The sequence below is a fragment of the Gallinula chloropus genome (genome assembly GCF_964237585.1).
Source record: "Gallinula chloropus genome assembly, chromosome: 31".
In the NCBI taxonomy this organism is placed as follows: Eukaryota; Metazoa; Chordata; class Aves; order Gruiformes; family Rallidae; genus Gallinula; species Gallinula chloropus.
In genome coordinates this window covers 1,503,220-1,513,187 of record NC_140116.1, presented here as the reverse complement: position 1 = coordinate 1,513,187, position 9,968 = coordinate 1,503,220, and the positions used below count along the sequence as shown (strand labels likewise).

Sequence of the window (9,968 nt, the reverse complement as noted above, 5' to 3'; positions counted from 1 at the left end):
CCCCTGCATCCTGGGCGGACCCAGCACTCCTGGGGTGTCACCATCCCCCCAGCACCCTGGGGAGGGGGACACACACCACTCCGGGGTGGGCCAGTCCTCCAGCACCCTAAAGAGGGGACCCCGGAGACACCATCCCCCTACATCCTGGGGGGGTGCCCCAGCACCCTGAGGTGTCCCAGCCCTCCAGCACCCTAAAAGGGGGGGGGGCAGCACCCTGGGGTGTCCCCGCTTCCCCCCAGCACCCTGGGGTGTCACAGTCCCGTGTGTCCCCCCGGGGTACCCCGCTCCTACAGCACCCTAACGGGGGCCACAGCACCCTGGGGTGCCCCGGTGTCCCGTCCCTGCCCCCGCCGGGGTGTCCCCGCCCCCAGCCCCACACTCCCTGCGCCCCCGCGCGCCCCCGCGCGCAGCCCCCGCGCCCGCTCGCGCCGCCGCCCGCGGCGCCTCTCGCAGCCGCCAGGGGGCGCTGCGGACACAGCCACGCCCCTTCCCCATGTTCCCGCCCCCGCTCTAGACCACGCCCCCCGCCCCCCCGTTAGGCCCCGCCCCTCGAGGCGCCCCCCCTGCTCCCGGCTTCTCGCCACCTCCCGGCCCGCAGGCGGCGCCGCGGGAGCGGAACGACGCTCTAGGCGGCTTGTGGCGGGGCGGCTCCGTGGTGCTTCCGGGCCGTGCTTCCGGGCGCGCCTGCGCACTCGGGGCCGCCGCGACCTGCCCGCTACCGGTACGTCAGGTGAGCGCCGGGCCGGGCCCGGGGGCGTCCCGGGGGAGAGACCCCTGCGAGGGGCGGGGGGAGGAGGGGAGGGATCCCCTGGGGTGGCCGAGGGCCCCTCCCCTCCCCGGGCCGGGCCGGGCGATGGCGGCTGCCGGGGCCGCCTGGGATGAGCCCCCTGCCCCTGTCCAGGCCGCCGCCCCCCGGAGCTGCCCGGGGAGCCGTGGGCCGGCGCTGCCCGGTGGGGACAAGGGGCCCCCTGGGCTCCCTTTGTGTGTGTGTCCCCAACCTCCCGCTCAGGTGGACACCCCCCTCCCCCCAGACCCCCAAATTCCCGAGCCCCGAACCGCCACCCGCGGGGCCGCTGAGCGAGGAGCCACCACCTGCATGAAGAGTGACACGTCCCGCCCCACCGGTGCCTCCCAAGCCCCCTGCCTTGCCCCGGACCCCGTGTACCGCCTGCTCCTCACACCCCGCTGCCCCTGTGTTCTCTTCCAGCCTGTCCCACGGCCGTGTCCCTCCGGTCCCTCACCATGTACGCCTGTGCAAAGCTCAGCTGCGCTCCCGTGCTGGTGAGTAGGGACAAACCCCCTCCTTTGCCCTCAATGACCCCACCTCGGGATGAGGGGGGGTGTGCAGGGTAACGTGTGTCCCCCCACCTCCTTGGGGACACAGTGGGGGGAGAGGTTTGGGGATGCTTTTCCAGGTTTGGAGCTCCCTTGGGGTGCACTGAAGGTGAGTGGAGCCCCGAGCGCTCAGCTGCTCTGGTTAAAGAGCGTTTCCCATGCCTGGATGGTTAATTAATTGCTAATTACCCACGTGGAGGCGGACACGGCGCTGGGAGTAAAGCGCTGGATCTGTACATTGATCCCTGCAGCCATGGGGTGCCTGTGGCAGGGCTGTGGGGTGCCAAGGAAGCTCTGCTGCGGTGCTGGGTGCCAGGACAGGCTGTCCTGTCTGGGTGCTGCCAGCTTGTGGGGTGCCCTGAGGGGCTGAGCAGGTTCCTGAGGTGCTGGAGGTGGCAGCTGTGGCCTCGGGGAGACTCTTGGGTGGAGTTTTGCTGCCCTGGGGGAGCGTGGGGTGGGACATCCCCCCCCAGATCTGAGCCTGGCTGTGCTTTGCAGGTGAGGAGGAGCTCGCGGGTGCTGTACCAGCCCCTCTCTGCCTCCGTGCTGAGCAGCCCCGAAGCCCGGACGGAGCAGGTAACGCACCCAGCTTGGCCTGGGGGGCACAGAGGGGGTGGGGGGTGGGGGGTGCAGGGGAGTACTTGTGCCCCTTGCCCTTTCTGGGGCTCCCCAAGACACTGTGGGGAGCTCCATGGTGTGTGTTGGGGGGAAACTGAGGCCCTGGAGTGCTGGGGTTCCCCTGGCCTCTTGCCCAACCTCCTGTCCCCCCCTCCCCAGGCACGGCCAGGCGCACACCGGGCCATCCAGACGAGCGCAGCCCAGCGGGACATCGACACGGCCGCCAAGTTCATCGGTGCCGGTGCTGCCACCGTGGGGGTGGCCGGCTCTGGCGCTGGCATCGGCACCGTCTTCGGCAGCCTCATCATCGGTTACGCCAGGTCAGGAGCAGGACTGGGCTGGGAACTGGGGAGGGTGTGTGTGTGTGGGGGGCGGTGCTGGGAACTGGCTGCACCCCCACTGACCGACCTCTCCTCTCCCCCTCCCACAGGAACCCCTCACTTAAACAGCAGCTGTTCTCCTACGCCATCCTGGGCTTTGCCCTCTCCGAGGCCATGGGGCTCTTCTGCCTCATGGTGGCCTTCCTCATCCTCTTCGCCATGTGAAGGTGACGGTGACGGTGCCAGCGCCCCGCTGTGCCCAGCCCCATGCCCAGCCATGCTTGGAGGGCAGGGGGGACCCCCCGAGCCCAGCCCTGCCCCGAGCAGGAGGGGAATAAAGACGGTTTGATACCGGGGGTCTCTGCTCCGCTCCTCGTGTCTCCTTGGTGGCCCTGGCCCCTGTCACCTCGGCAGGGCACCGTGCTGCCCCCGCCCCGGGGGAGCCCCCAGCCGCATCCCCAGGGGTGGGGGGGGGTGGGGGGGATGCCATCGGTCCCCGGGGACACCCGAGAGCCCCCCAGGACCCCTGGGGGGGACACGCAGCCGCCGGGCAGCCCCGGGGCCGGGAGCGGGGCTTTGGGGTGGGTGTTCCCGGGGGTACGGCTCGGGCTGCCCCGGGGATGGGGACGGGCGGGGGGGTGTGGGGGGCAGCTGGTGTCCCGTCCCCCGGGCCCCTCTCGCTGCCCCCGCGGAAGGAAGAGGCCCCCCCCAACCCCGAGGGGGGCGTGGCCAGTCCCAGCCCCGCCCCTTGGCCCCGCCCCTCCGAGGGTCTCTATTGGTCCCGGCGCCGTTACCTCCCCTTTAGGTCTCGCGAGAGTCTCGCGTGCGGGGAGGAGGAGGGGGGGGGGGAGTGGGAGGGAACGATTGGCGGAGGGGAGGCGGGAGCCCCAGCGCGAGAGGCAAGCCAGCGCGAGGCCCTGGCGGTGGCGCGGCCCGGCCCTCCCTCAGGTAACCGGCGGTGCCCGGGCTCGGCGGGCCGCGGGGCCGCTGCGGGCGGGGGAAGCGGCGGGGCAGCCCTCGGGGTGGGGGGGGGGGGAGGGCTGTGGGGGGCTCCGGCCGGCCCCTCCCCCCCACAACTCTCCCCGAGTTTTCGTGAGACAGCCGCTCTGCCCTCCCCGCTCCCTTCGGTGATTGACGGCGCCTTTCGACCAATCGCCACGCTGCCAGGCTCGGAGTGGCGGGCGCCGCGGCCAATGGGTGGCTTAGGGGGTGCCGCCACGGGGTAAGCTCCGCCCTGTGTGGGCGGGGTTTCTGGAGGCAGCGAGGGGCCCGGGCGGTGCCTGAGGGGGGGGGGGGAGCCCGGAGGCCCCGGGCTGGGGGAGCCCCGGGGAGATGGGGGGGCCCGGGGCGGGGTGGGGGGGCCCGGGGGTGGAGGTGCGGGAAGGTCGGCGGCCAGGAGTACGGGGGAGCCGTGAGGGGAGCGGGTTTGGGGCGGCGGGCCTCGGGACTAGGGGTCTCGGGGAGCGTGAGGGGCCTGAAGGGCTGCGGGGGGGGGACACGCGTCATGGGGGGGGTCCTGGGGGTCTGGGCCTTGGGGCTTTAGAGGAGGGGGTTCGCATTGGGATTTTGGGGGGGGGACGACTCTGGCGTGGGGCTGGGGAGCTGCGAGGGACCGTGGACGGGGTGGCCTTGGGGTGCGGGGGAGCTGTGGGGGAGTGGGAGCGTCTTTGGAGGGTGGGCATGGCCGAGACCCTTCGGGTGCCCATCCTGGGGGGGCCTGGGGGAGAGAGACGAGGCGTCCTGGGGAGAGACGGCTGCGGGGACCCTCTGGGGTTAGAGGAGTCCCGGGGGGGGGGGGGGAGGCGAAATTCTGCTCTGGGGGACCCTTTGATCACCCCAAGCCCCTCTGTCCTCCTGGCTGAAGCCATAAAAGAAGAGGGGCTGCTCTCGGTGTGGTGCTGCGTGACTATTTTGGGGCAGCTGGGTGGGATCCAGGCCTCCCTTGTGGGGGTTCCCAGTGAGAAGGGGCTGTAGAAAGGACATGAAGAAGTTGTGAGCACTCATGGGGATGGGGGTGAGGTGGGGAACGGGGTGTCAGTGAATGGCTGTGGGTCTGTGGGGTGTTGGGAAGTTTTGGGGGGCTCGCAGCCCCATCCCACCCCGCGCAGTCCCAGGGGGGATCCGTGAGTCTCACAGCAGTGAGTAAGGGAAGGCATGCAGACAGTGTGAGGGAACTAAGCAGCTTCATCTGAAGCCTGAAAGAGCTGTTAATTCTCGCTTGGGGGACTTTGAGAGCCCAAACTTCTGAGAGTTTACCGAAGCGGTGAGGTTTCACTGCGCCCTTGGTCATGGGCTGCTGGTGCTGTGAGAGCGGTTGCCTCTCAGTAGCTCTGACTCAGCCCAGGTCACATCTCAAAGCTGGTTTGTTCCTAGTGCCAGAAGCGTTAGTATGGAGCCTCCCAACCTTCCCAAGGAGAAGTGATGGGCTCAGGTGTGAGATGAAACGTGCGTGGCAACAAAAACTCCTTGTTCTTCTCACCTTCCCCTGTTTTTCCTCTTTCTTTATTGCTAAACCCCATCATTCTCTTGATGAAGTTACCCTTCCTTTCCCTGCCTCGTGGCTCTCAACAGACAACATTTCAGTTCAGCGTTCAGGGCTACAACAGAAAAGTGTCACTAAGGCTTGGGTGGACTTCCCAGTTTATTTTGCCTGAGTTACGTACGGTTCTTGCTGGGCAGGGACTTTTCTTCCACCGGGCATGGCCTGAAGGGGTTGTCTAGTTCTTTGCAACGGGCTTTAAAAATAGTCATTGCTAAAAGGGAGTCGTTTTGGGAGAGGAATTTAGCAGCAGCTCTGACCCACTGGCTTTGTCGGGTGGTTTTTTTGGATTGGGGGTTTTCTCAGTGGGGACTAAGAATAACTCCACTGCTTGGATGTGGAGGAGAGGTTTTGTGGGAGGTGGACTCAACAGCCAGGTTCCTGTTTGGAAAGCCAGGAGGGTGAACATCCTTGCTCCTTGCTTCCTTCAAGTGAGGGCTCGTGTTCACCTTCAGTGACACTGGGTTGGGTAATTACTGCTGCCAACTGTAGTGGCTTTGTGGGCTGGAGGGTGCTGGAGTAGCTTGTTTGCTCTCAGTGTTGAAACCAAACAAAAAAGGAGTGGGTTCAGCTGGTGGGAGCAGGGAGTCAGCGAGGTCTGTAATCATTACCTGCAGCTGCCTCTTCCCTGAGGGGTTTATTTCTCATCCCAGAAGCTGGTTGGGAATTGGGAACTGGGAGTATCTGATCCTCTCAGTATCCAATAGACCTCAACATGCTGAGAACTTCGTTTAACACAGCCCTGAGCGTCCTTAATCACGTGCCACTCCTTTGGTTATCCCTAATTATGGGATGTTAAACGCTTCCTCTCCCTTCTGGCACTTGCCCATCACAAAAAAAACCCCATCCACCATGTCCACCTTGCTTATCCCTCAGCCAAACCAGGCGTCTGGTTGTTCTAATCTTCCCTCATAAACTGGGCCCTCCAGCCACTTAACTGCATTTTCCTGAACTCTTTCCAATTTGCCAATATCCTTCTGATACTGAATAGCTTGGAGCTGAATGTGGAGTGCTGGGAAGTGGGACTCCCCCTCCTTACTCTCTGCCTGCGGAAGGAAAAGCTTGACCCAGGCTTTGTGACCATGTGAAACCTTCCCTTTGCGATTTGTCTCTCACTCTTACCTTGAAGGGCATTTCTGATGTTAATTATGACTTATTCTACCTTGAAGGGTATTTCTAACATTAATTCTGACGTCTTCTTGCTCATATTTCTGTTTTCTTGAGGCTCCTTGTTTTCCAGTCTTCTCCAGCCTTTCCCAATGTACGAATCTAGTGCTCTGATTTAATTTTTGGGGGACTTTTCTGTGTGATTTATAAGGCTGTCAGGTGAAAACAAACTTGCTGTTGGGCCTTGCTGAGTTGTGCTGTTAGATGCTCAGCCCATCTTGGTGTTGGATGAGTGTGACTGCTCTCTTTAAGCTGGTTGACGGGACCATCGCTGCTCTGAGTTGGAAGTGCTCCACAATCCATGTAGCACGACTGTGATGGTGTTGGCATAGATACCCCACGTAGCAAGGTGACAAAATGAAAGGACATGGGTTAAAAAAAATACAATAAAATAGGAAAATTCTCATTTGTGTGTTTGTTTTCATCCTTCTGACCCCTCTCAGAGCACGGCCAGGGGAGGCACTGGCTGCAGAAGCTGCTTTCAGGATGCCTAAGGGGGGATTTGTGGACGTGGCACGGGGCAGGCAGGAAATTTCCCTCAGTGGTTTTGAAAAAATGGGGAAGTTTGAGAGAGGAAACGCAAGTGGATGGTTCTGGGGAAGAAACCCAGTAATCCTCTTTCCATCCTCCCTGCCGGCACCGGGTCAGGTCTGCTGGTTCCATGGGAAGAGGCAGCTGCTGGGAGGAGCTGGAGCTCTCCTGAGGGTGTGCAGAGGGGATGGGGGGTGAGCAGGGATCCTCGACCGCTGCCTCTTGGTGCTGGAAAACTTGCTAGAAGGGCTTGGTAAAACACGCTGGGCTCCTGGCAGGCAGCATGGTGTGTGTGGTGCCTCTGCAGCCTCTGCTAGTGGAGGATCTCTGGGTTGGATTTCGCTTTGGACTCGTTTTCTGCTGCATCACATGCGAGGCCTTTTTTTCCACCGTCTCTTGTTTGGTTTTAGTTATCCTTTCTGACTTTCTTGGCCCCCTCTTTTCTTGCCTTTTTCTGCTCCTAGCACTGAGAAGAGAGGCCAGATTTCCCAAACCAGCCTTCCCCCAGTCGTTTAGCACCCAGCTACAATGTGGTTTTTTGAGTGGTCTTTCCAGTGCTGGGAGAAAACACATCTTAACAGACCTTACCAGAGACCTGTTGCTTCCTGTAACCCTCCCCTCCACCCCCCCCACCCCCCCCCCCCTTTAAAAGTGATGCTGTTTCTTGGTTTTAGTTTCAAGGAGCTGGTGATACAGTGGGTGAAGGCTGAGCGAAGATGTGAGGGGACTGGGTTTCCCTGGGGAGGTAGAAATGGTTTCTGTTGGGTGTAGGGGTGGGTAGGAAGTTGCCTCTAGAGAATAAAACGACTTGTAGAACTGAGGTTTAAATCAGCCTTCGTGTCACAGTGTCACATCTTTCTGTCTGGTTGATGGGATCCCTGTGTGGTGTCACTTAAGTCCTCAGCTCTCCTCCCTTGGCAGGGCAGGGTGAGCTCTGAGGAGATCACCCATGTTGGAGGACACCAAGGTTTCCTCACCTCCAGCCCTGGGAGGTGCTGACATCCACCAGCGGCTCCTCTCTGACCCGATGCTCCAGCAGTTGGGTTTGCTCTCCCTCCTTAGAGCTGATATTTACAGTGTCTTTTTGCTCCAATTAGTCTTGCCTGGGGGGGGGGGGAGTTTGGCTTAATTGCTTCTCTGAAGCTCAGTTCCATAATCCTCTACGAGGCTTCTTGCTTTCCACCCCCCGGCCTCCCCAAAACACTGGTGGGGCACGTGGCGATGCCGAAATCAGCCATACAGCAGCCTTCCTACACGCTGGGTTTCCTCACACACCCAAGCCTGACACTTGTTTTTGAAACAGGATAAATTCAGCAGCACCTTAACCAACTCCAACGCAGGGTGCTCTCACCAGGGCTAACCCGAATTTTAACGCAGGCTAACGAGCAGAGCAGGGTTTTCCCTTCTCCTTTTGGATCTCAGCTCTTTCCTCCAAGCTCTCAGCTCGTATTGCTGGGGTGGCAGTGAGAGGCTGAGCTGGCCAAGGTGAATTTTCATCCCATTTCCAGCTCTCCATGAGCAGGGCATCGCTGTCCCCGCGTCGTGAGCGAGCGCAGAGCCGAGCTCCAGGGCGACAACAACCAGTTATCCAAATTCCCTGCCCAAAGCCAACGTGTTTGGCTCCCCAAGAGCAGCCTGGGGATGGTGAGCAGCTCTGCAGCTCTCCTCTCAGGAGCCAGCCAGCCCGTGGAAAGCCTGCAGCGGTCTGGAATGCTGCTCTGCTGTCCCACCCTTGAGCGAGAGAAGAAAGCGGCTTGTGGGGACGCGGTGCCAGCCCTTGTGAGCTGGTTGGTGAATAAACAAAGCGCCTCTGCCAGCCACGGGCCGTGCTGCTCGCTGGGGGAATTTCTCCCTGCACGCTCTGCAGAGCTAACCTCGCCTCTGAGCTCTCTTTGTAAGGCACAGCCACCAAAATACCCTGGAAGAAAAGCTGTGGAAGGCCTTTTCCTCCCCTTCTCCCGGAGAAAAAAGGTGTTTGAACTCCCTTTAGCATGAAACCCACGTTGTGCCTGGAGTTCCCAAGTGTGGAAAGCTGGGAATGTCACCACTTCCCTGCCTTTTTGGGGACACACTGCCCTGCTCCCTTCAGCAGAGCTCTCCCCCAGCTGCTTTTATTTTCTTTTTTTGCCTTTTTTTTCCCCCCTAAATTTCAGTTGTGGAGAACATTTTTCAGCCCCAGCTGGCAGAGCCTTCGCTCTGAATACCATTGTTACTATTTAAAAGAGTAATAATAATAAAAAAAGGCAGTCTTTTCACAGACTTCAGTGTATTAAGGACTTGGCTAGACGTGGACTTGGCAGCTCTAGGGAATAAGTGCTGCCCAAACGAGTGTATTTATACCTGTGTAACCACACCGAGCCGTCGTACGCCCTTTAACTGGTTCCAAAGTGAGTAAACCAGACCTGGAGCAGAACATGGCTTTGGGGTTTGCTGCCAAAAAGCTCTTGGTGATGCTGAGTCTGCTGCAAAGGAAACAAATCTTCGAATGGCTAAGCAGATGATGCTTCCAATTATTTAAAAGAGCTGGTGTTTAAAATAGACTTGTTGCTGGAGGTAAAGCTGGTCGTGTCTGTGGTTGGAGATGCTGGAAATCCTCAGGAGTTTCAAAATTGAGGTTGAAGTGGGTGTACCAGGATAGGTTGGGGATGGATCTGGTGGAGAGCAGCACGGGGGGAAGGCTCCTGGGGGACAGCAGGATGGCCATGACCAGCAATGTGTCCTCTTGGCCAAGAGGGGTGATGGTATCTGGGGTGTGTTAGAAGTTTTGGGGTGCTAGTAGGTTTGTAGGTCAAGAGAGGTTCTCCTCCCCCTCTGCTCTGCCCTGCCGAGGCCACATTTGGAATGTTGGGTCTGGTTCTGGGCCTGTCAGTTCAGGAATTCCTTTGAAGAGCCCAGCACACCACTGAGGTGATGGAGTGGAACCCCTTCCCTGTGAGGAGAGGCTGAGGGAGCTGGGGTTCCTGAGCCTGGAGAAGAGGAGACTGAGGAGTGACCTCATTAATGTCCATAAAGAGGGAGTATCAGGAGGATGGAGCCAGGCTCTTCTCAGGGATGTCCGGTGATAGGATGAAGCTGGAGCACAGGAGGTTCCATGGGAACATAAGGAGAAACTTTTTCCCTGTGAGGGTGGCAGAGCCCTGGGCCAGGCTGCCCAGAGAGGTTGGTGAGTCTCCTTCTCTGGAGACATTCAAATCTCCTGGATGCTGTTGAGGTGATCATGCTCTGGTGGGGAGTTGGACTCGATGATCTTTCAAGGTCCCTTCTAACTCTTCCCATTCTGTGGCCCTGTGAAGCTGGAGGAGGCTGTGTGTGGGCAGGGAAGGCTTTCCCAGCTCATCCTCTTGCAGTGCAATGTCGTTTTCTCCTACCTCACCCTGTTCCCCTTGCAGTGGGACCTGAAGGTTTCCTTGGCTGCTGTTAGAACCCGTTCTTCCCCTGTTCCTGCAGCAGGAGCTTTG

The 9,968-nt window shown here is 60.4% G+C and overlaps 1 protein-coding gene across 2 annotated transcripts; it reads left to right on the top strand.

The window, feature by feature from the left end:
- Positions 1-675: 675 nt before the first annotated feature.
- Positions 676-2,629, top strand: ATP5MC2 (ATP synthase membrane subunit c locus 2). Of its 2 annotated transcripts, none has more exons than XM_084277255.1 (5): positions 676-730; positions 1,208-1,281; positions 1,834-1,911; positions 2,113-2,273; positions 2,384-2,629. In XM_084277255.1, exons 2-5 carry the CDS (start codon positions 1,243-1,245, stop codon positions 2,496-2,498), a joined length of 393 nt encoding a protein of 130 aa, XP_084133381.1. In that variant the 5' UTR covers positions 676-730; positions 1,208-1,242; the 3' UTR covers positions 2,499-2,629. The 2 variants fall into 2 exon arrangements, with proteins under 2 accessions (XP_084133381.1, XP_084133382.1); XM_084277256.1 differs by having other exon boundaries at positions 683-721.
- The last annotated feature ends 7,339 nt before the right edge of the window (positions 2,630-9,968 follow it).